This window comes from Malaclemys terrapin, chromosome 8 (assembly GCF_027887155.1).
Source record: "Malaclemys terrapin pileata isolate rMalTer1 chromosome 8, rMalTer1.hap1, whole genome shotgun sequence".
Taxonomy (NCBI): domain Eukaryota; kingdom Metazoa; phylum Chordata; order Testudines; family Emydidae; genus Malaclemys; species Malaclemys terrapin.
In genome coordinates this window covers 44659110-44684055 of record NC_071512.1, presented here as the reverse complement: position 1 = coordinate 44684055, position 24946 = coordinate 44659110, and the positions used below count along the sequence as shown (strand labels likewise).

At 50.3% G+C, this 24946-nt stretch overlaps 1 protein-coding gene across 11 annotated transcripts in view; it reads left to right on the top strand.

Moving 5' to 3' along the window:
- The window catches only part of LOC128841594 (metastasis-associated protein MTA1), a 367485-nt gene that overhangs the window by 74397 nt on the left and 268142 nt on the right, over positions 1-24946 (top strand). For 8 of the 11 annotated variants that reach the window (XR_008445888.1, XR_008445887.1, XM_054036784.1 and 5 more), the window contains 4 exons: positions 1692-1854; positions 5786-5859; positions 13269-13349; positions 16850-16909. Coding sequence is in view for 9 of the 11 variants with exons in the window: in XM_054036784.1 (XP_053892759.1) it covers positions 1692-1854; positions 5786-5859; positions 13269-13349; positions 16850-16909 (378 nt within the window). In the remaining 2 variants the exon portion in view is untranslated. The remainder of the gene's footprint in view (positions 1-1691; positions 1855-5785; positions 5860-13268; positions 13350-16849; positions 16910-24946) is intronic. The other 3 variants (XM_054036782.1, XM_054036792.1, XM_054036783.1) reach the window with 2 other exon arrangements.

The window sequence follows — 24946 nt, the reverse complement described above, 5'->3', positions numbered from 1 at the left end:
ATTTCAAAAAAATTCCAAACATAAAAAATCCAGTTTCTGATAAAGCACCCTATAAATAGTACATCCTGGAATTTTTAGTTTCTTAATTCTTACAAGAGTTTTTCTTCTTCTCCCTGCTGATGTCAGATGCAAAACTGAACAGATAGGTTAAGGGTAGGAGGGGTAGACTGGTGAATCACCAACATAAAGGTGGCCAGTTAAATCCTTGAGTGGATGAGGTCACCCGGGGGGAAGGTCGAGAATAGGAGGGGGCCAGATATAGAGTCCTGAGGAACACTGATAAAGACCAGGACGGGAGGTGCTATTGAAAGGGCATTTGGATGGATGGGAAGAGCACAAGAGGGACAGTCTTGGAAGCCTAGAAGAGAATCTATAGGAGGAAGGTGTGATTATCATCACGCTGAAGGTGGCAAAGATGAAGAAGCAAATTCCATTTTTTATAGAGCCCCAAAGATGTCCCTTTGCCTATGCTTTGACCAGTTCATTGTCACATCTAGGTTGTCAGTTGTTTGGGGCACGGACTTGCTTTTTTCAGTTTGTTCTATAAAGCACCTAATGTGCTTGTCCGGGGAAAGGTCACTGCGGATGGTTTCTTCAGCTGGCTTTAACGTAGATTTGGAGGGTTTTTGTTTAGGAATTCATGAGTTGGATAACTTAATGATCACTAAAATTAGTACCCAGGCAAGCTAACAAATAATAATGAGGGTAATCCAATAACATGCTTCAGTATGATCTGATCACATGTCAAACTAAAATCTTCTATCCCTGTCAGTTCCTTGAGTTGATAGCCAAGTAAATTCTGAAATAGCATTTAAATAGTGTCTATAACTGGTTGTTCTTCTAGAACAGAGGTGAGCAAAATACGGCCCGTGGGACCCACCTGCCCGGCCCCTGAGCTCCTGGCTCAGGAGGCTAGCGCCCAGACCCTCCCCTGCTGTTTCCCCTCCCCCGCAACCTCAGCTCGCCCCCCCACCGGTGCAATGCTCTGGGCAGTGGGGCTGCAAGCTCCTGGGGCAGGGCTGTAGAGCCCAGCCTGACCCGGTGCTCTGTGCTGCGCGGTGCGTGGCTGTAGCGCCACCAGTCACCAATGCTCCAGGCAGCGCGATAAGGGGGCAGGGAGTGGGGGGGTTGGATAGAGGGCAGGGGAGTTCGGGGTGGTGGGCAGGGGGTGGGGGTATGGATAGGGGTCAGGGTGGTCAGAGGGCAGGAACAGGGGGGTTGAATGGGGGCAGGGGTTGGGAGTCTATCAGGAAGGAGGGGTGGATGGGGCGGCATGGGGCAGTCAGGGGCAGGGGTTCTGGGGGCAGTCGGGACGGAAAAGGGGTGGTTGGATGGGGCAGAGGTTCGAGGGAGCAGTCAGGAAGGAGAGGGGGGTTGATGGGGCAGGGGTTCTGAGGGTGGTCAGGTGACAGGGAGCAGGGGGGATTGGATGGGGCAGCGGTTCTGGGGGGCCGTCGGGGGTGAGAAGTGGGGGGGGGGGGCGGATAGATGGGGCGGGCCGGCCCACCATACAATTTCCAAAACCTGATGCGGCCCTCAGGCCAAAAAGTTTCCCCGCCCCTGTTCTAGACCCAGGCATTTGAGCCTTCTTGCATACCCAGAGTAACTCCTTAAATAACTCTTCCAATGTTAGTGGATGGGAATCAGGTCCACAATATTTAAATACAAGACTGTTACTTCCCCAATCCCAGGTGATGCAGCACCCGTCTGAAGGAGGCCAGGTTCTGAGCCTTTTCAGTAACATCAAGGAAACCACGGCCAAAGTAGCAGAGATCTGGATCTTCTCACTGTCTAGTCAGCCAATAGACCATGAAGACAGCACCATGCAGCCTAGCCAGAAGATCAAGTCCACAGGTAAAAATATGCCCTCTATTGAACTTAAGCCCGTCTATTTCCTCTCCCGTCTCTTCCCCCGACAATCCCTTCCTTTTCCCTGAAAGCCCATCTGGTTGGAAACTTCTTCAACTTACGTTTTTGTGATATAAATAAAACAGAAAAAGTCTAAAGCTGGCCTTGTCTATAAAGTCTATGCCACCATCTTGCTCCCTTCCCCATCATGTCAAATCCCCTTCCCCATCCCTCCTCTTGGTCTCTTCAGATGGCATGTGCTTTCAAAAAACAAACCAACCAACCACGGAAGGCATGGACTGCCTTATGTTTGTAAAGTGCTTGTCCCAGTGGGGCCCTGGTCCTGCAGGGGGCCTTCAAACAGCACAAATAACAATGCCACTTTCTGCATTTTAGTGATAACCAAATGGCTTGAAGGAGGGAAGGGCTTGGAAAGAGAAGAACTAAATATTTTTTTTTTAAAAACTACAATGTGGTCTAGGAAATTCCTGACCCAGCAGGTTGTGAGGGGTGAAGAGGAACCAAAACAGAGCACTGCAAATAACCGTGGAAATCAGCTTTGTTCTCCTCCTCTTCCACATTCTCTGTGAAGTCAAATCCTCTAAATTGTAAATAAAAAAAATAAATTGTAAATTAATGGAGATATCCCATCTCCTAGAACTGGAAGGGACCTTGAAAGGTCATCGAGTCCAGCCCCCTGCCTTCACTAGTAGGACCAAGTACTGATTTTGCCCCAGATCCCTATTGGCCCCCTCAAGGATTGAACTCACAACCCTGGGTTTAGTAGGCCAATGCTCAAACCACTGAGCTATCCCTCCTCCCTCTCTGACCTAGGGCTTGTTTACTGAAGATCAAGCTAAACCACAAAAAGGCACTCTCAGTGAAGAATGAGTGTGTCTATATGGGGCGGTAGCCTGGAATAGCTACAGTGGATAGTCACCATGTAGACAAACCCCATGGCTTCTGAGATCCTGTGCTCCATTGGTTCTTGATAAATTCTCATCTGGCACTAGTTCAGATTTCCTTACCTCTTTACCATGTATCACATGGTAGCTGGTCTCTGCAGATAGATTGAGCCCAGCTTCCCTAGGCTGGAGCAGGTGAGCCTCATCCAGCTAATTAATGGGGGCTGGGCTACACCAGGGCCTATAAAGGGCTGCTGGTAGGCAACTGGGGAGGAAGGACCAAGACAGGCTGAGCTGTGGTCACTAGAGGTCACACTGGAGTGGAGCTAACTCCTGTGGTGGGTCCCTAGAGCAAGGGGACCAGGGGTTCCAGGAAGAGGGGGAAGCAGACCTGGACAAGGCAAGGAAGCTGCCAGGAGCTGGAGTGTCAGAGACCCCTGGGAGGAGTGGCCCTGAAGCCTGGGGGCCAGGTATTGACTTAAGGCTGTTTAATCTTTGTTATAAAATAATAAACCTCAGCTGACACTGGGTATGGCAGCGCATGTTTGGAGATGGGAGTGCAGCAGCGGCCCCCAGTGACACCATGGCAATAGCATGTAATTATTTGACATTTGGGAATGGACTGAGGGATGGCGGGGGAGGGTTTGTAGCTAATGTAGGGTTACCATATTTTGTGCCTCCAAATGGAGGACACTCCACGGGGCCCCGGCCCCGCCCCCAGCCCCGCCCACGCCCCCGCCCCAACTCCGCCCCCTCCCCAAAGTCTCCGCCCCCTCCCCTGCTTCCCGCGAACATTTAATTCGCGGGAAGCCTGAAGCAGGTAAGGGGGAGTGTGGGGGGAGGAGGCGCGGCCCAGGCTGGCCCCCCCGCGGCTCCAGCCTGGGTCGGCTCGGGCCCTGGGGTGCCAGCCCCGGCCCGCCCAGCACTGCCGGCCCCTGGCGGCCCAGCGCACCCCCCGCTATCCCAGACCGGCTCGCGGCCCAGCGCGCCACCCCGGACCGGCCCGCGGCCCCGCGCACCCCCCGCCACCCCGGACCGGCCCGCGGCCCCGCGCACCCCCCGCCACCCCGGACCGGCCCGCGGCCCCGCGCACCCCCCGCTACCCCGGACCGACTCCCCGCCCGGCCCCGCGGACCCCCCGGCTCCCCGCCCGGCCCCGCGGCCCGGCACACCCCCCCGCTACCCTGGCCCGGCTCCCCGCCCGGCCCCGCGGCCCGGCGCACCCCCCCCTGCTACCGCGGCCCGGCGCACCGCCCGGCTCCCCGCCCGGCCCCGCGCCCGGCCCGGCACAATGCCCCCGGCCCCCCGGCCCGGCCCCGCACCGGCCCCGGCCAAAGAGGCCCTGGCCGAGCCCTCCATCCCTCCCTCCCGATTTTCCCGGACATGCCCGGCTTTTGGGGATTTCCCCCCGGACGGGGATTTGAACCCCCAAAAGCCGGACATGTCCGGGAAAATCCGGACGTATGGTAACCCTAAGCTAATGGTATACAATCCTGCACTCTGAAGGCTAGTGTTTAGTGGTAGAATCGCAGGCAAATGGAGTTAATTTCTAGGACAAATCAGTACCAGTTCTTACCAGTGCTATAACTCTACAGTAATATGAAAGAGGTTTTCGTGATATATGTAAGGAGCAACAGAATTGGGGCCCATGTTGTTCAATTTCCTTCTCTGTTGCATCATACACACAAGCACCATCATCAGGGAGCCATAGGAACCCCATTTTGCAGTTGGTTTTCCAAGGTTCCATTTCTGCACACTCTCAGCATTAAACTAAGAGCTCACTACAACATCTAAACAGAATATAGATTGGTTCCAGTTTGGTCTCGCTTAACGTCACTGTTTGGAACAAAAGTTGTTATGAGCACTTGGCACATTCACCATACACTTGTTATACCAAATACTGTAACATAAAAAAATAAAAATCTAGAGAAACTCTCCCTGCAGGGGCGAACCAAAGTACAAATGGGAAGCACAACACTAAAAGTTAAATGAAATAGTACGTGTATGCATCAATAGACCACAAACTGACTCCTCACTGACTCGGGGGAGAGAGAGGACATTTTCAAGGACACTTGAGAGCTGAAGGACACTCCAAGGAAGTAGAGACCTGTTTGGAGCTGGTGATATTTTGAACTGTTGCTTTGCTGTTAGACACTTAGATAGTATGGGGCAGTGTGCATTGAAAATTCCATTAGTAAGTTAGATATAAATGTTTATCTCCTTGTCCTGTTTTTGATTGGTGACTACTGTATCAACTGGCTGTTACAAAAACCAAGATGAGAAGTGCTTCCATAGATAGCTTCTACTGCATGATCTCTGGAGGCTAGACTCCCTTGTTACTCTGGTTTACCTCACGTGACTAAATCTTGCACACTTCCGGAGAGTAAGTTCATGGGCTTTTTTTTTTTTTTTTTTTTTTTAAGTGATGGCTTAATTCTGATTTTAGATAGGAAGTCCATGTTGCAAGATACATGGGCATGCACCACACAGATGCCTAGTTGGAGTCCAGAATAGAGTGAGACAATTTACTTGGTGTATCATTTCAGTAAGGAACAGGATCTTTTTTTCCCTCACCATATTTGGTTCTGCAGTTGTGCCTGGTTAGGGGAACAAATCCTGGAGAAGTGTGTAGCTTGAGTTGCCCCATGGGTCGAGGCGGAGTGATGCCCACTCCATCTTGGACTATATGGCAGCGGTCCCTGCTTATTTCCTATTGGGGTGGGCATTGCAGACTGGCTCCCTCCAGGGGAAGGGCCTATCTGCATGCCAACCTTCTCTACTTTGTGGGTGAATTTCCTGTCTGTTAGCTGAGTATTTATCATACTCGCTCTCTCTGTGGGAAGTTCTCATCCTACCTTTCTAGTGCAGCTAAAAGATACGCCCTTAGTCTTCTCCCCAAATGTTCATATTCCTTGATTCTAGGAATGTTAGCCAGTGTGAATTTTTTGAAGTTTGCTCTCCTGAGCAACAAGGCTTCCCCTTCTTTCCAAAGAGAGTCTTATAAGACTTTGTGCCCTTTCCTTACATTACAGATAACTATTCTGAAGAAGAGTATGAGAGCTTCTCTTCTGAGCAGGAAGCCAGTGATGATGCTGTCCATGGACAGGTATTGTATGAGAAGCTGCTGTTCAATGCTCTACAAAGGATTTCTTCCCCAGAAGGGTGTAAACTGATAGTAATCGCTGAGCTCTTACAGCTCCTTTTAACTGAGCCTGCGGTGTTCTGATTGGCTCCCTCTCTGCAGCCTTTCTAGGCAGGCCTGGGGGACCCACCTTTGCTGTTCCTTTTCTGGGGCGGGATGTGGTAGGATCGCAAGGTCTCCAGCAGGGGGCCTCAGAGGACCTGTACACCATGTCACAGGGCCCTACAGCCTAGAATTAAACTTGCACGTGGTCTATAACTTTTAAATCTGTACTGCAGTGGGTAGTTGTATGTGGTGCATAGATTATTTTTCTCCCCAGTGTTTTCCCCTTCCTTTGAACTCTGTGCAATTTGGACATCCATGGCTAGGAAGACAGTCACAACAGAGATCTCTCCGGGCTGCTTCTTAAGCAGCCTCAGCCTCTGATGGGTCCAATTGGGGCAAGAAAGGTGGTGGAACTCTGCCACACTCAACCCATGTGAATCGCCGGAATGAGACACTGCTCATGATAGGTCATGCAGATGTTCAAAATGGCTCTGGCTCCAACCTTGGCTCTGCATCTTCAGTGTGTGGAAAGTGGAGTGACAGTGTCTCCCGAATGCCACCCATTTGTGTCACCAAAATGAGGGATCACTCTCTGTAAATGGTCCCGTCTGTGACCTTCCCTCTACTTTTCTTACATGAGGGCCGAAATCATTGTGTTGACTTTCAAATGATGAATTACCAATAGGCCTCCGAGTTATTGTCTTGCTGGCACAATGAGGCACTTGACACCTCTTCAGGGTATTCTGGGCTGTCTGCCGACTCCTCTTAGCACAGGGTATTCCGCTCATGTTTTTGGGGCTTTGCACCATTGCAGATAGAGACTGATGTAAGGGAAAGCTGAGATTCCAGAGAAAAGGATAGTGGCTTCAGAGAGGTGCTGGTATTTGTGTTGACGTGTCTGAGCCCTGGTTGCTCAGCAACATGCTGTACTCCTAGAGTTTAGTTCTCTCTGCTTTTCTCTATGCAGGATCAGTACAATCCTTTGCTTGTCTTTATTCAGGGCTCAGTCTCTGCCTCCCCAGTACTTAAAACCCTGCAGGTGAAGACTGAGGGCACGTCTACACTACAAGCTTAACTCGACCTCTGTTAGATCCACTTACAGCCCCCTCAGAAGTTACTGCGCTTTTTCATGTCCCCGCTGCCATTCTTCTGTTGGTGGTGTGCATCCTCATCAGGAGTGCTTCCACTGACTTAAGGGGATAGTGGGGGGTGGCTGGCCTCCCCCCTCTTCTCCCAGGCTCCCAGCAGGGGGCCAGGAGCCCAGAGCTTGGTTCGGAGTGGGGAGCCTGGGCAGCAGCTGGGCTCTAGCTGGTGCCTCTGTGACGGGTTAGATCACAGAACCCCCTTTGGGAGCTGCCACCTGATGTGCCAAGACTACTTCTGCCTCTGCCTTCCCTGCCATCTCGGGATCCCAGCACCCTGTCTAGCTGAGCCAGACGTGGCCGTCTGCTCCAACACAGACCCAGGGTCTTAATTACTTGCCCCAAAGCTGCAGACTTAACTGAAAGCAGCTAACAGAAGTGTTCTTGTCTTTAACACTCAGATGTCCAACTCCCAGTGGAGGGTCCAAACCCCAAATAAATCAGTTTTACCCTGTATAAAGCTTATGCAGGGTAAACTCATAAATTGTTCACCCTCTATAACACTGATAGAGAGAGATGCACAGCTGTTTGCCCCCTGGTATTAATACATACTGTGAGTTAATTAAAAGTAAAAAGTGATTTTATTAAATACAGAAAGTAGGATTTAAGTGGTTCCAAGTAGTAACAGACAGAACAAAGTGAATTACCAAGTGAAATAAAATAAAACACGCAAATCTAAGCCTAATACAGTAATACAACTGAGTACAGGTAAAAATCTCACCCTGAGAGATATTTCAATAAGTCTCTTTCACAGATTGGATGCCTTCCTAGTCTGGGCACAGTGCTTTCCCCTGGTACAGCCCTTGTTCCAGCTTAGGTGGTAGCTAGGGGATTCCTCATGATGGCTCTCCCTTTGTTCTGTTCCACCCATTTATATATCTTTTGCTTAAGGCGGGAATCCTTTGTCCCTCTGGGTTCCCACCTTCCCCACCCTCCTTCTCAATGGAAAAGTACCAGGTTAAAGATGGATTCCAGTTCAGTTGACATGATCACATGTCACTGTAAGACTTCGTTACCCACTTGCCAGCACACACGTATACAGGAAGATTTACAGCCATCTGCAGTCATTTGTCCTGGTTAATGGGAGTCAAGATTCCAAACCACCATTAATGGCCCACACTTTGCATAATTACAATAGGCCCTCAGAGTTATATTTCATATTTCTAGTTTCAGATACAAGAGTGGTACATTTATACAAATAGGATGATCACACTCAGTAGATTATAAGCTTTGTGATGATACCTTACAAGAGACCTTTTGCATGAAGCATATTCCAGTTACATTAGCATATTTTCATAAAATCGTATAGAATGCAACGTCACACACCCCACATGCCCTGGGATCACAGCCAGGCACGGGGTTCACAGCATGGAGCTTTCATGGCTCCAGCGCAGAGCTGAAAATTGACAAGAATGAGAACCAACAGCTCATGTAAGTTAAGCAATGTCTACACAGAAACTGCATCACCCTAACTACACTGACATAAGCCCTACACCTCTCATGGAGGTTGAGTTATGTCAGTGTAGTAGGGCACTTAGGGCATGTCTACACTACGAAGTGAGTTTGATTTTATAGAAGTCTATCTTTAGCAAGAAGATTTTATGCAGTCGATTGTGCGTGTCCCCAATAAGCAGGGCCGGCTTCAGGCACCAGGGCAGCAAGCAGGTGCTTGGAGCGGCCAACGGAAAGGGGTGGCACGTCCGGCTCTTCGGGGCAGGTCCTTCCCTCCAAGTGGGACCAAGGAACCCACCGCCGAATTGCCGCCTCATTCTTCGGCTGCCACCGAAGTGCCGCCGATTGCGGCGTTTTTTTGTTTTGTTTTGTGTTGTGGGGTTTTTTTTTTTTTTTTTTGCCACTTGGGGCGGCGAAAACGCTGGAGCCGGTCCTGCCAATAAGCGCATTATGTCAGCGGAGTGTGTCCTCACTACCGTGGCTAGCATCGACTCACGGAGTGGTGCACTGTGGGTAGCTATCCCACAATCCCCGCTGCCCATTGGAATTCTGGGTTAAGCTCCAATGCTTGATGGGGCAAAAACATTGTCGCGGGTGGTTTTGGGCACATGTCGTCAGTCTTCCATCCCTCCCTTCTTCCCTCCCTGAAAGCAACAGCAAACAATTGTTTCACGCCTTTTTTCCTGGGTTACCCGTGCAGAAGCCATAGAACGGCAAGTATGGAGCCCGCTCAGCTGCACACTGCTTTTGTGAGCATTGTAAATACTTTGCGCATTGTCCTGCAGTATGTGCAGAGCCTAGCTAGGAGCCCCCAGCAAAAGGAAGATTGTGAGGAGAACATGGACACAGACGTTCCTGAAAGCACGGGATGTGGCAATTGGGACATCATTGGGGCATGTTGATACAGTGGAATGCTGATTCTGGGCCAGGCAAACAAGCACAGACTGGTGGGACTGCATAGTGTTGCAGGTATGGGAAAATTCCAAGTGGCTGTCAAACTTTCGCATGTGTAAGGCCACTTTCATGGAACTTTGTGAGTTGCTTTGCCCCGCCCTGAAGTACAGGAATACCAAGATGAGAGCTGCCCTGACAGTTGAGAAGCGAGTGGTGATAGCACTGTGGAAGCTTGCAACGCCCGACTGCTATTGGTCAGTCGGGAATCAATTCGGAGTGGGCAAATCTACCATGGGGGCTGCTGTGATCCAAGTAGCCAAGGCAATCAATAATCTTCTGCTAACAAGGGTAGTGACTCTTGGAAATGTGCAGGTCATTGTAGATGGCTTTGCTGCAATGGGGTTCCCTAACTGTGGTGGGGCAATAGATGGAATGCATATCCCTATCTTGGCACTGGACCACCTTGCCAAACAATACATAAACCGCAAGGGATACTTCTCAATGGTGTTGCAAGCACTGGTGAATCACAAGGGCCGTTTCACCGACATCAACGTGAGATGGTCGGGAAAGGTGCATGACACTCCTTTCTTTCCGGGCTGTTCGGAAAGCTTCAAGAAGGGGCTTTCTTCCCAGACCAGAAAATTGGGGACGTTGAAATGCCAATAGTTATCCTTGGGGTCCCAGCCTACCCCTTGCTCCCATGCCTCATGAAGCCATACACAGGCAGCCTGGACAGCAGTAAGGAGCAGTTCAACTATAGGCTGAGCAAGTGCAGAATGGTGGTAGAATGTGCCTTTGGACGTTTAAAAGGGCGCTGGTGCTGTTTGCTGAGTAGATCAGACCTCAGCAAAAGCAATATTCCCATTGTTATTACTGCTTGTGTGTGCTCCGTAATATCTGTGAGAGTAAGGGGGAGACATTTATGGCGGGGTGCGAGGTTGAGGCAAATCGCCTGGCGGTCAATTTTGAACAGCCAGACACCAGGGCAATTAGAAGAGCACAGGTAGGCGCACTGCGCATCAGAGAGGCTTTGAAAAATAGTTTCATGACTGACCAGGCTATGGTGTGACAGTGGTGTGTGTGTGTGTGTGTGTGTGTGTGTTTGTCCTTGATACAAAGTAGCCCCCTTTGGTGAATGTACTTTGCTGTAAGCCAATCCCCCCTCTCCCCCTTCGACCACAGCTGACACAGGAAAAAGTCGCTATTGTTCTGAATCCATTCATTCTTTATTAATTAAAAAACCTTGAGATCACTGACAACGCTGACTAGTAAAAGTAGCCCAGGTGGGTTGCGGGAGGAGGGAAGGACAAGGCCACATAGCTTATTGTAGCCACACTACAAATCAAAGCTGTTTGAATGACAGCCTTCTGTTGCTTCCCTGGAATTGAGTGGCTGGGTGCCCGGAGCTTCCCCCCCACCCCATGCGTTCTTGGGCATCTGGGTGAGGAAGATATGGAACTTGGCGAGGAGGGCAGGCAGTTACACAATGGATGCAGCGGGGTTCTGAACATTAGTTGCCTTTCCTGCAGCTCTAGCAGATGCTTCATCATGTCCGTTCGCTCCCCCTTTAGCCTTAGCATCTATCTCCTCCTGCATGTTCCGATCACGCTCATTGTATGCTTTCCTGGCCTCTGCCACCGAATGCCTCCATGCATTCAGCTGTGCCCTATCAGTGTGGGAGGACTGCGTGAGCTCTGAAAACATGTCATCGCGAGTGTGTTTTTTTTTCACCTTCTAATCTGCGATAACCTCAGGGACGGAGTTGATACGGGGAGCATAGAAACATTTGCAGCTGCAGGGGGGGAAAAAGGGAGAGTAGAATTTAAGAAGATACATTTCTGAGAGCGAAAGGGTGACTATTACACAGTGAATCAAGCAATTCGCAGAAGACAGCACATGTGTTTTAGGTACAAGGTCGCATTTTGCCTTTTATATTGAGCGCCTGGCGGTATGCTGACACATCACACACGGCTGGACAACCGAATTCAGTTTCCAGGCAGACATTGTAAGCCAAAGGGTATGCGAGGTTGGCTTCTTCCACATTCATAACATGTGGGAATGGTTTCAAACTGCAGCACCCTCCTTTCCCATAGCAACCAATGCCAGTTGGGTTAGCTGTTTAAAAGGAGGGGCTATGGTTGCCGTTCGAAAGGAGGGGCTGTGTTTTTGGGGTGGATGTGCAGCACATCCCTCCCCCCCATGTGGCTGTTCTCCGGGAGGATCCCTTTTAGTCAAGCGCAAACAGCCCAGCATGACCAGGGTCTAATGTGCCGGGGATCACCAAACAGGGGATTACTGTTCCCTTACAAAAATTCCTCTATTTTAACCAGGTGATCATGAATGATATTGCTCTCCTGAGGCTGACACAGAAAGATAAAGACAGAATGTTGCATGAATGTGACCAAAACCCAGGACCATTTGCTGCCATGCTTTGTGCTGCAATGATTCCAGACCACTTGCTACTGGCTTGGCGTGGTAAAGCGTCCTACCGTGGAGGATGAAATAAGGCAGCCCTCCTCAGAATCCTTCTGCAAAGGCTTTCAGAGTACCTCCAGGAGAGCTTCATGGGGATGTCCCTGGAGGATTCCCGCTCCATCCCCAGACATGTTAACAGACTTTTCCAGTAGCTGTACTGGCCACGAATGCATCCCAATTGTTCAGGGCAAATCAAATATTAAACACAATTGCTTTTAACCCCTGTAGTGTAATTACATATATGCACTCACCAGAGGTGCCTTCTTTGCCTTTGGGGTCTGGGAACAATTTGCCCTGGGAGGGTCTTGGCATCAGGGTGAGGTAAAGATCCTGGCTGCCGGGGAGAACGGATTCTCCGCTTGCCTGCTGTGCGTCGTCCTCCTCCTCCTCCTCCTCATCCACAAAATCCTCCTCTATGTTGCGTGAGGCTGCCACCTTGCAGGAGTCCATGGAGAGTGGTGGGGTAGTGGTAGGGTCCCCCCCTAGAATGGCATGCAGCTGATCACAGAAGTGGCATGTATGGGACTCTGACCCGGAGCGACCGTTTGCCTCCTTTGTCTTTTGGTAGGCTTGCCTGAGCTCCTTAATTTTCATGCGGCACTGCTGTGTGTCCCTGGTGTAGCCTCTGTCCACCAGGCCCTGTGCGATTTTGGCATATATATCAGCATTTCTTCTGCTGGATTGGAGTTCTGCCTGCACAGATTCTTCTCCCCATACAGCAATCAGATCCATGCTGGAGCTCGTTTCTGATTCTGGGACTGCATGGTCACCTCTTCTGCTGAGCTCACCACGCTGACCAAACAGGAAATGAAATTCAAAAGTTCCCGGTGCTTTTCCTGTGTACCTGGCTAGTACATCGGAGTTGAAAGTGCTGTCCAGAGCAGTCACATTGGAGCACTCTGAGATAGCTCCCGGAGGCCAATACCATCGAATTTCATAGTGCTGCGTTTACACTACCCCAAATTCGACCCAGGAAGGTCCATTTTTAGCGCTACTGCCCTCATCGTGGAGGAGTACAGCAGTCAATTTTAAGAGCCCTTTAGGTCGACAGAACGGGGTTGGTTGTGTAGATGCATTCCTTATAAAATTGACCTAACATGGCTAAATTCGACCTAACCTTGTAGTGTAGACCAGGCCTAACATTAGCGGGAGCACGGCTGTAGTGTAGACACTGACATAATTAGGTCGACCTAACTCTGTAGTGTAGACCAGGCTTTAGCCAGTCTCTCCTGTGCACTCGTATGATACTAATCAGTCCCTGGCACATGTTTTGTTGCAGAAATGAAACATTTTGCATAATAATAAAAAAACAGACCTTGTTTGTTCTTGAGGCAAGTGTAAAATCCGACTCCTCTTTCTGTGCAGGATTTGGACGATGATGAATATGAGCTGGGCAAGCCAAAGAAACAGCGGAGATCGATAGTAAGAACGACGTCCATAACCAGGGTTGGTGGAAATTAGTTTTACTAACACTGAAGGGGTTTGGCCAGGATTTGCATGCAGCTCAAGAGATTTACAGAGCTATTTACACAATGGTCCCAATGGCAAAATCAGAGATAATCACAGGAGGTGGGAAAGTCCAGAACTAAAATCTAGCAAAGTGATCAAAGTACCAATCAAACCACAGCAGATACTGACAGCCTTCTCTGAGTGTACCATCTTGTATCACTTGTGTTTGCCTGTAAAGTGAGAGGACCCCCATGAAAATCATTTAAGGGTGAAATTGACCTTGTGCAGAGGCTAACACAAGATCCATGCATTTGTAAGCCTCCGAGCAGGCTTGAAGTGGGGGCATAGGCCTTTTGCTGGCCCTCTGCATGAGGGTGAATTCAGCCCAGATGAGCATTTCAAAGTGAAATAATGGAGATTAGGTATGAAATAATGAAGTGGGTTAATGCAAGATGGCACGTGTGTAGTTCAGGCTGTAGGACTCGTCAGATACTATTGTCTGGTAAATGATGTGCAGTTACATACTGTCATAATATATGCACACAAGGGGACAGTTCAATTTTAGCATAAAACCTTAACTTTCCTTTGAGTGCTGCAACCTTGATGATGGTTTAGTTTTTTTGTATACAGTATTTGTGCCACATATGAGATTACAGTAACTCTAGCCACTGAGTTATTGCAGCAACCATGGAATAAGCAGGATTTATTTTGGACCTTAGAGTAGGTCTGAAGCGCAGTCTACACACTTATCTACCTCCACTAGCACTATTTCTGGCATCAAACATCTGAGAGAGTTCTGAATAGGCCACATTTTTTCAAATAAAAGAAATCTGCCACCAAAAGAAGTTTCTTCTTCCCCTAAATGAGGATCATGAAAAATCATCAGATGCTGGTTTACTAGCTGTTCAGGCCTGGATCAGTGACAGTTTTAGGATCTTTTTAACTATCTTGTGACAGAATTATGCATCTTGACCAATAAGTAATGCAGCTTTCTTATGATATAAATAATTTGTTTCTAGTCCTGGCATTTAATCAGATATTGGATCTGAAAACTGCAATCCCATAACCGAATAAAAAGACATAAAAGCTGCATTTTCTAAACTAATATTTCTGTTAACTTTTTTCCACAGGGGAAGAGGCTTGTATGTTAACTAATAAGGCAGCCTGGCCTTAGAGACTGACTGATATTTAAAAAGAATAAAAACTTATGAGAGAACTTTCTAAATAGACTTAGTTTAGACTCTTTGGTGCTTGCAGAATATGGGGCAGGGAAGAGAGGGGCGCATCGTGGAAAGCTGAGTTTGAGATGGCCTGCGTAACTAGAGATGACACAGCCCCTTGACAAAGATGGTTATCCATCCCCAAACTTATGTCAGTGAACAATTTATATCACAATTTGCGCCATTCTATCATTATACCCCACACAGCACATATTTATGAAAACAGTTGCAGCCTGAATTTCACAAACCAGGGTATGAATTCACTTGTTTGAGGGGAACTGTGTATCTAGTGGCTTTGTTATGGTCATCCTAAAGTCATAACTAAAAACTGTACCTAATAGTAGCCACACCATGGTGTTTGTAGATAATGCCAAGAACTTAGAGGTAGGGCCCTACAAAATTCACAGTCATGGAAAACTCGTCACGGACCATGAAATCTGGTCTTTTGTGTGCTTTTACCCTGTACTATACAGATTTCACGGGGGAGACCAGTGTTTCTCAAATTGGGGGTCCTGACCCAAAAGGGAGTTGTGGGTGCGGTGTGGTATTGCCACCCTTACTTCTGCGTTGCCTTCAGAACTGGCCGGCCGGAGAGCGCCCAGCTCTGAAGGCAGTGCCCGGCCAATACCATACCATGCCACCCTTACTTTTGTGCTGCTGCCTTCAGAGCTGGACGGCTGGAGAGTGGCGGCTGCTGACTCAGGGCCCAGCTCTGCAGGCAGCAGCATAGAAGTAAGGGTGGCAATACCATATCATGCCATCCTTACTTCTGAGCTGCTTCTGGCGGCAGCTCTGCCTTCAGAGCTCGGCTCTGAGGCAGCGGCCACTGCTCCCCAGCTCTGAAGGCAACACCGCTGCCAGCAGCAGCTCAGAAGTAAGGGTAGCAGTACTGCAACTTTCTCCCCCCCACACCCACCCTACACACACACACTAACCTTGTGACCCTCCCACAACTCCTTTTTGGGTCAGGACCCCTACAATTACAACACTGTGCAATTTCAGATTTAAATAGCTGAAATCATGAAATGCACGATTTCTAAAATCCTGTGACCATGACATTGACCAAAATGGACCGTGAATTTGGTAGGGCCCTACTTATAGGCAAAGGTTTTAAAAAAATCTCCTGAGGTCATATTTAGGCATGTCTAATTTTTTTCTAAAGGTCGGTAGGAGCTGCTGAGTGCTCAGCACTTCTGAGAATCGGGCAGGTGCTTAAATATAGAATTAAAATCTCTCGGCTAGACTGTGTATGAACACAGACAGTAGAAGTTGCAGAGAGGGAAATAGCCAGCAAAATGAGGAACTAGCCTTCACTAAGGCTGGGCCCATTGACATTGCTTTCCCCCATTCAGAATAGCTGCCACTCTTACATAGTTCAGCTAGACCATGCCAGTTCTCTCAGGAGGTCTAGTGAAAACATGTATGGGCCAGAGTTTTGCAAAACTTTTTGCTAAAGCCAAACATCCCAGGTTTGTTAAACTCTCTGCAAAGGTTAAGATTAGTTTCATCCTGCTGCAGGCCAGGGGCTTATGGGTTTTGGTAGAAATTAGGCAAAACCCAGTGCTTTGGGTTGTATTGTTTTGAGTGAAGCTCTGCATTCAGAGCTCAGGAGGCACAGACTCTGGCAAACCAAAAGGCTTGTCAAACATCCAAACCCCTCCACCCGCCCAAGTTGTTACAACTCCACTGTTAGGGTGAAATACTTTGCCAAGATGAACTGCAGATCTTTGCTATGGAACCTACTTTCCAGTCACCCACATGGGTAGACTGGGACACCCCCATCAACTGTAAGAGTTTGTGTGAAAACTCACTGCTCCCTTGTGGAAAAGGGTTAGTTGCATCTCTGAAGGCAGGTGGAACTTCTGCATTAAGGAGGCAGAAAAACAGCCTCAAGCACTCACACAAGCATTCATCAGCTTGTGACTAACTGGCAGTCTAAAAAATGTTGTCTTTTCGCTAGATACATAAACACATGGCTAGCTGAGTGCAATGTTTAATGTATGTTGGGAACCCACAGAGGTGCAGTAAGGCTAAACCAGTCAGGGCTGGAACTGAGTTGATGGAAACATGGATAGGATAGCATGTAGCCTGGGGGATTCTGCTCTGCTTGGGGAATGGCACATAGGTAGGAGAAAGGGCAGCAGTGCTCCTTGGTTTGTGGCTCAGCCCCATACATGTTTCTACCTAGGAGCAGTCAGTGTATCCATTTTTAGCTGTGGTGGTGCACTTGTGCATTCCCTCTTGCCGTATTCATGTAAAAGTGTTCTTGACTTACAGCAACAAAACTTCAAGCAGAAAGTGGTGGCGTTGCTGAGAAGGTTTAAAGTATCTGATGAGGTAAGTTAGTTAACACTCACTTATACCTCAGACATACTCATTCAACTGCTTCATGGGTTCAGCTTCTTTTCAGGCTGTTTTTCCTCCCTTCTCTCTTTTGCTTTCCTTCCTTTGTTCTCACATCTGTACTGGGAAGTGTCCTAAGTTCCCCACTGACTTTGCCCAACATTCTGAAGCTCTGTTTGGACCTCAGTTGGGTAGGGCAGGTTCAGCGCTAATTTCAAAAAACCGTCAAGATTTTCTGGGTGCAGTTTTGTCGAAGATTTAAAAGACACTTGAGCACCCTCTTGCTTGCAGACTGGTTTGCAATCATACTTGATCCTTGCAAAGACTAGTAGTCTAGTGTTCGTTGCCCATTAAGTTAGATCACAGTTTATGTTCTTATCGCACTTATTATAAAAGCTTTGCAAAATATGCAGAGGAAACAAACAAATAAAAAATCCCCATCCAGTGAAAGATGAAAAAAGATGACAAAGAGACATACAAAGAAAATTTAAAGAAAATTTTAAAAAAGCATCAGATGCAAATGCAGCCCGACAGTTCACACAATTTGGACTGCCCCATCCATATGAAACACACCAAACACAACCACCATGGTCCCAATGAGGTAGGTAAATGGTCCCACAGGAAAGTAACTAGCCAGATGATTCAGCTGAAAGCAACTCATTCCACCTTGGTACTTTATGCTTCCAAACATAGCTTGACCCCTCTGGTGCCCCAAGTTGCTGGGTTCCCCATGTCTCATGGCACCAAGTAAACATCCCTATCAAAATCACTGTTTCTTCTTCGAGTGCTTGCTCATATCGATTCCAATTAGGTGTGTGCGCGCCGCGTGCATGATCGTCGGAGAAGTTTTACCCTAGCAACACCCGGTGGGTCGGCTGTGGAGCCCCCTGGAGTGGCGTCTTCATGGCGCTGAATATATACCGCAGCCGACCCAGCGCCCCCTCAGTTCCTTCTTACCACCCGTGATGGTCGTTGGAACTGTGGAGCGTGGCATAGCTGTCCTCCACTCTCCTAGCTTACCCGTTGTTTCTTGTAGATAGTTGTTAGTTGTGTTCTTTAGATTAGTTGTGATTACTAGCATAAATAGTTATAGTTTTCGTAAGTTAGCAGGGGTTAAGGGGGCTATTTTTCCCCCCTTCCCCCGCCCCCAGGCGCACAGCCGGGCTCATGCCCAAGGTTCCCAGTTTCAAGCCGTGCGCAACATGTGCTAGGCCTATGCCAACGGGAGACCCCCATGACTCTTGTCTGAAGTGCTTAGGGGAGTCTCACCAAACGGACAAGAATTTGCAAGGCTTTCAGGCCAAGGACGAAAAAGGAGCGGGACTTCAGACTTAAGCAGCTCCTCATGGAGGCAGCACTTAGCCCGGATCCTCCTTCGGTGCACAAGGTTCCGGCACCGAGCGCCTCGGTGCGTAGCGCCCCAGCGGCACCGTCCGGTACTGCACCGCGGGCAGACGCGGGGAAGGTACCTTGGCACTGTCCTCCCTCGGCACCGCATCCACCTCAAGCCCCTCGGCGCCGGTCCCTGTCTCCCGGTCATAAAAGGCCCCGTAAGGCTCAGGACGTTGCGGTCCTTCAGGCACCGGCTACCCCTGCAGGGGTAGAGCCGCGCCCGGCTCCCGATCGCCAGAAGGTGCAAGGACCATCAGCACCGTTGACTCCGGCACCGGGTGTGGAGCCGTCGAGTCCGGCGCAGACTGGCTCACCGCCTCGTCAAGTGGTGGAGCCCTGTCTCCCTTCCACACTGGAGACGTTCGCCACGGCGCGAGACCTTATCACGCTCACGGAGCCAGCACCTTCTCAACCTGCGGCACCGCTTCGTGCAGTACAGTCCAGGGACAAGCCTACCCTGATACGCCCGCCGTCTCCGGGCGTGGACTCGCGGCACCGCTCCCGTTCGTGGAGCAGGTCTCGACGCCGCTCGCAGTCCCGGCACCGATCTCCATCCCAGCGCCAGTCATACTCGCGGCATAGATCTACCTCCCGGCACCGGTCTTCTTCTTGGCACCGACCCGAGCACCGGTACCGGTCGGAGTCAAGGCACAGCTCCCGGCACCGGTACGAGCGCCGCTCACATTTGCAAAGCCACTCCCGATACCGTGGTTACAGACGATCTTCGTCGTCCAGATCCAGGTCCGGGTCTCGGTACCCACATGGTCATTGGCACTGCTCTCAATCCCGGTACCGTTTGCTGGCATCGCACAGAGGTCGCTCGCCCTTGGGTCGGCACCACTCGGCACCGTATCAGGGCAACTCTTTGCACACACGCTCGGCACCACCCTGGCCCTCAAGATCGGCGTCGCACTCGTCTGAAGGAGCCTCCCGTTCAGCGTACCATGCTCAAGGTCAACCAGCAGACGACTTGGGCCATTGGCAGGAAGGGGCAGAAGACCTGCGACAAGACCCTATGCATTGGTCTTTCTGGACTCCTTGGGCTTATCACCAGGCTCAAGGGGCTCCAGTAGCACCCTCTCGCTCGGCTCACTCTGAGCACAGGGCTCCTGAGGCCACCATTTCCCGCCCCCCTCCAGGGGGTATGGAGGCCCTGGCCCCGACGCCCACGCAGGAGCCAGATCCTGGTGCAGGAGATCCGGCACCTCCGAGTCCCGTGGAGCCGGAACCCCACTCAGGTCCTTTACCTCCTGAGGCGGTGTCCTCATCTTCCCCAGACGAGGCAGTGGCGGGTACAACACCCGTAGGCCCACCTCCTATAGATCTTCGTGCCCACCAGGCTCTGTTACGTAGGGTGGCACGAAATATGGAATTACAGGCTGAGGAGATAGTGGAGGTGCAGGACCCGGTGGTGAGCATCCTTTCATTGGATGCCCCAACACGGGTGGCATTACCCATTATCAAAACAATTCAGGCTAACGCTACGGCCATTTGGCAAACCCCGGCCTCCATCCCTCCCACTGCCAAGGGTGTAGAGAGGAAGTACTTTGTTCCTTCCAAAGAATATGAGTACCTCTACACACATCCCCCACCGTGTTCACTGGTGGTCTCATCAGTGAACGCCAGAGAGCGCCATGGACAGCAGGCGGCAGCGCCCAAATCAAAGGACGCCAAACGCTTTGATTTGTTTGGACTCAAGGTTTATTCGGTGAGGGGTCTGCAGCTTAGAGCAGCAAACCAACAGGCGCTCTTAAGCAAATAAAACTATAACTCATGGAACTCCATGGGGAAATTTAAGGAGCTGGTCCCCCAGGACTCAAGGGAGGAGTTCGGGGCCCTGGTGGAGGAGGGCAAAAAGGTGGCTAGAACCTCCTTACAGGCCTCCCTAGATATTGCGGACTCGGCTGCCAGGACACTAGCATCAGGGATAGCTATGCGACGTGTCTCCTGGCTCCAGGTTTCGGGGTTGCCACCAGAACTACAGCAGACCCTGCAGGATCTGCCGTTTGACGGACAAGGCTTGTTCTCGGAAAAGACGGACTCTAGGTTACAGAGCCTCAAGGACTCGAGAACCATGATGCGCTCCTTGGGGATGCATGTCTCAGCACCCCAACGCAGGCCATTTAGGCCACAGCTACAGAGGTTCTACCCTCCTCCTCCTCGTCCGAGACAGGACTTACCCAGACAGTGGGGACGAGGTGGTAGACGGAGGTCGACTGGCCCTCAGCAGGGTCAGAATCAGGGCCCACCTAGACCACCTCCAGGCCCTAGGCAAAACTTTTGAAGCTGCGCCCGAGGACGGCGTACCAGCCACCACTCAGGATCCTTTTCCTTCCTTTCGGGATCGCCTCTCCAGTTTCCACCATACTTGGTCCCTTATAACTTCGTACTATTGGGTCCTTCGCACAGTGGAGAGGGGATACGCTCTCCAATTTTCTTCTTCCCCTCCTTCCCACCCCCATCCCCGTCCCTCTTCAGGGACCCTTCTTACAAACATCTCCTTATACAGGAGGTTTTTGGGCTCCTCTCTATGTGGGCCATAGAGGAGGTTCCCCCAGAGTTAAGGGGCAAGGGCTTTTACTCCCGCTACTTCCTAATCCCCAAAGCAAAAGGGGTTCTACGGCCCATCTTAGACTTGCGCGAACTCAACAAATTCATAGTAAAGTTGAAGTTCCGTCTCCTTGGGGACCATCATCCCTTCCCTGGATACTGGAGACTGGTACGCCGCCCTCGACATGAAGCGCCCTCGACGCTTATTTTCATATAGCGATCTACCCCCCCGCACAGGCGTTTTCTTCGTTTTGTAGTAAACAAGGTACACTACCAATTTGCCGTCCTTCCCATCGGGCTGTCCGCGGCTCCGAGAGTGTTCACCAAATGTATGGCCGTCGTGGCAGCATACCTTCGTCAACAAAGGATACAGGTGTTCCCGTATCTAGACGACTGGCTGGTCTGCGGCCGTACCAGGGAACAGGTTCGGGCGCACGTCAGCATAATACTACAAACATTCCACGACTTAGGCATTCTACTCAACAAAGAGAAGTCCACTCTGGAGCCAACCCAGAGAATAGAGTTTATTGGCGCAGTTCTAGACTCCACACTTGCCCAAGCTCTTCTGCCAGACACTCGGTTTCACGTCATCGCAAACATCATCCGCGGACTTCAGGCCTTCCCGATCACCACTGGAAGGACATGTCTCGGTCTGTTGGGTCACATGGCCTCTTGCACTTACGTAACCAGACATGCCAGACTTCGGCTTCGTCAGCTTCAGGCCTGGGTCTCGTCGGTGTACCGCCCTTCTCGGGACAGCCTGAACATGGTAGTCACGATTCCGAGCTCGGTCTTGAACTCTCTCACTTGGTGGCTGGATCACAAGGCGGTTTGTGCAGGAGTGCCGTTTCACGCCCCACAGCCCTCCCTGCACCTAGTCATGGATGCCTCATCTCTAGGTTGGGGGGCTCACCTTCCAAGGCCTGTGGAGCACATCCCAACTAGCTCTGCACATCAATGTTCGGGAGCTCATGGCAGTACGCCTAGCCTGTCAGGCATTTCTCAATCTCCTGCATGGCCGCTGTGTGTTAGTCCTCACAGACAACACCACGGCCATGTTTTACATCAACATGCAAGGAGGAGCCCGGTCGTCTCCCCTATGCCAAGAGGCCATTCGCCTGTGGGAGTTCTGCATTGCCCACTCGATTCATCTCATGGCATCGTTTCTCCCTGGAGTCCAGAACACTCTGGCGGACCGTCTCAGCAGATCCTTCCAGACGCACGAGTGGTCGATTCGCCCGGACATCATCTATTCCATCTTCCAGAGGTGGGGATTTCCCCAGGTCGACCTGTTCGCATCTCGAGCCAACAGGAAGTGCCACGAGTTCAGCTCCCTTCAAGGACGATCTCCGGGCTCCCTCTCCGACACCTTCCTTCTAACGTGGAAGGGCCGGCTGTTCTACGCTTTCCCTCCGTTCCCACTGGTCCACAGGGTACTGCTCAAGCTACGCAGAGACCAGGCACGTATGATTCTAGTCGCGCCAGCTTGGCCGAGACAGCACTGTTACACCATGCTTCTGGAGCTATCGATTCAAACTCCGATCACGCTTCCCTTGTGCCCAGACTTGATCTCCCAGGACCACGGTTGATTGTGTCACCCCGACCTGCAATCGCTCCACCTTACAGCGTGGATGCTCCATGGCTGAATTGGACAGAACTGCAATGCTCACATCCTGTGCAACAGATTCTGCTGAGAAGTAGAAAGCCTCTACATGGACCACCTACTTAGCCAAGTGGAAGAGGTTCTCCTGTTGGTGCGAACAGCGGGCCACGCCCCCTCTGGAGGCGTCTATTCCCCTCATACTCGAGTATCTCCTGTCCCTGAGACAGCAGGGCTTGGCAATATCAGTCAGAGTTCACCTGGCCGCTATATCGGTGTTCCACCCAGGAGAACACGCTTCCTCGGTCTTCTCTAACCCGATGGTTGTCAGATTCCTCAAGGGCTTAGACCGCCTTTACCCGCAGCAGTGCCAACCTGTTCCGGCGTGGGATCTTAACCTGGTTCTCTCCAAGCTCACAGGGCCTCCGTTCGAGCCATTGGCTACCTGCTCGCTCCTTTACCTATCTTGGAAGACAGCCTTCCTCGTAGCCATCACTTCAGCAAGGCATGTTTCTGAACTCAGGGCGCTCACGTCTGAGCCTCCGTATACAGTCTTAATAATAATAATAATCATAATAATAATTATTAATGGAGATATCCCATCTCCTAGAACTGGAAGGGACCTTGAAAGGTCATCGAGTCCAGCCCCCTGCCTTCACTAGCAGGGCCAAGTACTGATTTTGCCCCAAGTGGCCCCCTCAAGGATTGAACTCACAACCCTGGGTTTAGCAGGCCAATGCTCAAACCACTGAGCTATCCCTCCCCCCCCAAAAAAGGGGGGGGGGGAGGGATAGTCTTCCATAAAGACAAGGTGCAGCTTCGCCCCCACCCTGCCGTTCTTCCCAAGGTGGTATCAGCTTTTCATGTGAACCAGGATATATTCCTCCCGGTCTTCCATCCTAAGCCGCACGCCACACGTCAAGACAGTGTATGCACTCCTTGGATGTGCGCAGGGCCCTTGCTTTCTATATTGAACGTACGAAACCATTCCGTAAGACGACTCAGCTTTTTGTTGCAGTAGCCGACCGGATGAAGAGCTTACCGGTCTCCTCCCAACGTCTCTCCTCTTGGATCACATCCTGTATTCGTGCTTGTTACGACCTGGCCAGTGTCCCGACTCCGCACCTCACTGCTCACTCCACGAGGGCCCAGGCCGCCTCGACTGCCTTCCTGGCTCAAGTTCCGATCCAGGACATTTGTAGAGCTGCAGTTTGGTCATCGGTCCACACCTTCGCCGCGCATTATGCGCTTATACAGCAATCCAGAGACGATGCTGCATTCGGATCAGCGGTTTTGCACACGGCAATGTCTCACTCCGACCCCACCACCTAGGTAAGGCTTGCTAGTCACCTAATTGGAATCGATATGAGCAAGCACTCGAAGAAGAAAAGACGGTTACTCACCTTGTAACTGTTGTTCTTCGAGATGTGTTGCTCATATCCATTCCAAACCCGTCCCCTTTCCCCACTGTCGGAGTAGCCGGCAAGAAGGAACTGAGAGGTCGCTGGGTCGGCTGCGGTATATATTCAGCGCCATGAAGGCGCCACTCCAGGGGGCTCCACAGCCGACCCACCGGGTGTTGCTAGGGTAAAACTTCTCCGACGATTGTGCACGCGGCGCGCACACACCTAATTGGAATGGATATGAGCAACACATCTCGAAGAACAACAGTTACAAGGTGAGTAACAGTCTTTTCCTTGATATCCAGTCCTTATGTAATCCTTCCATCTGTAAAGTACTGTTCCATAGACTACCACTCCAGCCATGTTGGCCTCCATACAGAACCCACTCTCTGTAGGAGGCCACCTGTTTGTGGGAGATGCAATACCTGCAAAATAGACTGTTCTTCCATGGGTGGAATGCCCTAATTTACCCCTCCCCCCACCTTTCATTCCTATTCCTACTAAGGAAAAGCAGCTTCGCAGGAATAGTATAGGTAGTGCAGGAATAGTTCAGAGTAGCAGCTGTGTTAGTCTGTATCCGCAAAAAGAACAGGAGTACTTGTGGCACTTTAGAGACTAACAAATGTATTTGAGCATATGCTTTCGTGGGCTACAGCCTACTTCATCAGACGCATAGAATGGAACATATATATACATACAGAGAACATGAAAAGGTGGAAGTTGCTATACCAACTCTAAGAGGCTAATTAATTAAGATGAGCTATTACACTGCTCTACAGCCAAAATGCTTCTGAAATAAATGTAGTCAAACTTTACTAATTCTGGATCACTAAGAATGAAAATGATGCTTAAAATTGTTGATTGGCTCTAGTTTTCAAGATAAGCTATTGGGTCAGTATATACGACCCTTGACTTGGGAATGGCGGAGGATAAGTGAGTTCTAAAGGGAAGGGATCTCAATTTAAACCAGAAATGCTTAAAATACATCTTCGACTGAATCTATGAATAAATCAATGATTGGGTTTGGACAGTACTTGCTTTTTAGGCAAAACAATGAATGATGCAATTTGAAGCTGGTATTGCGTC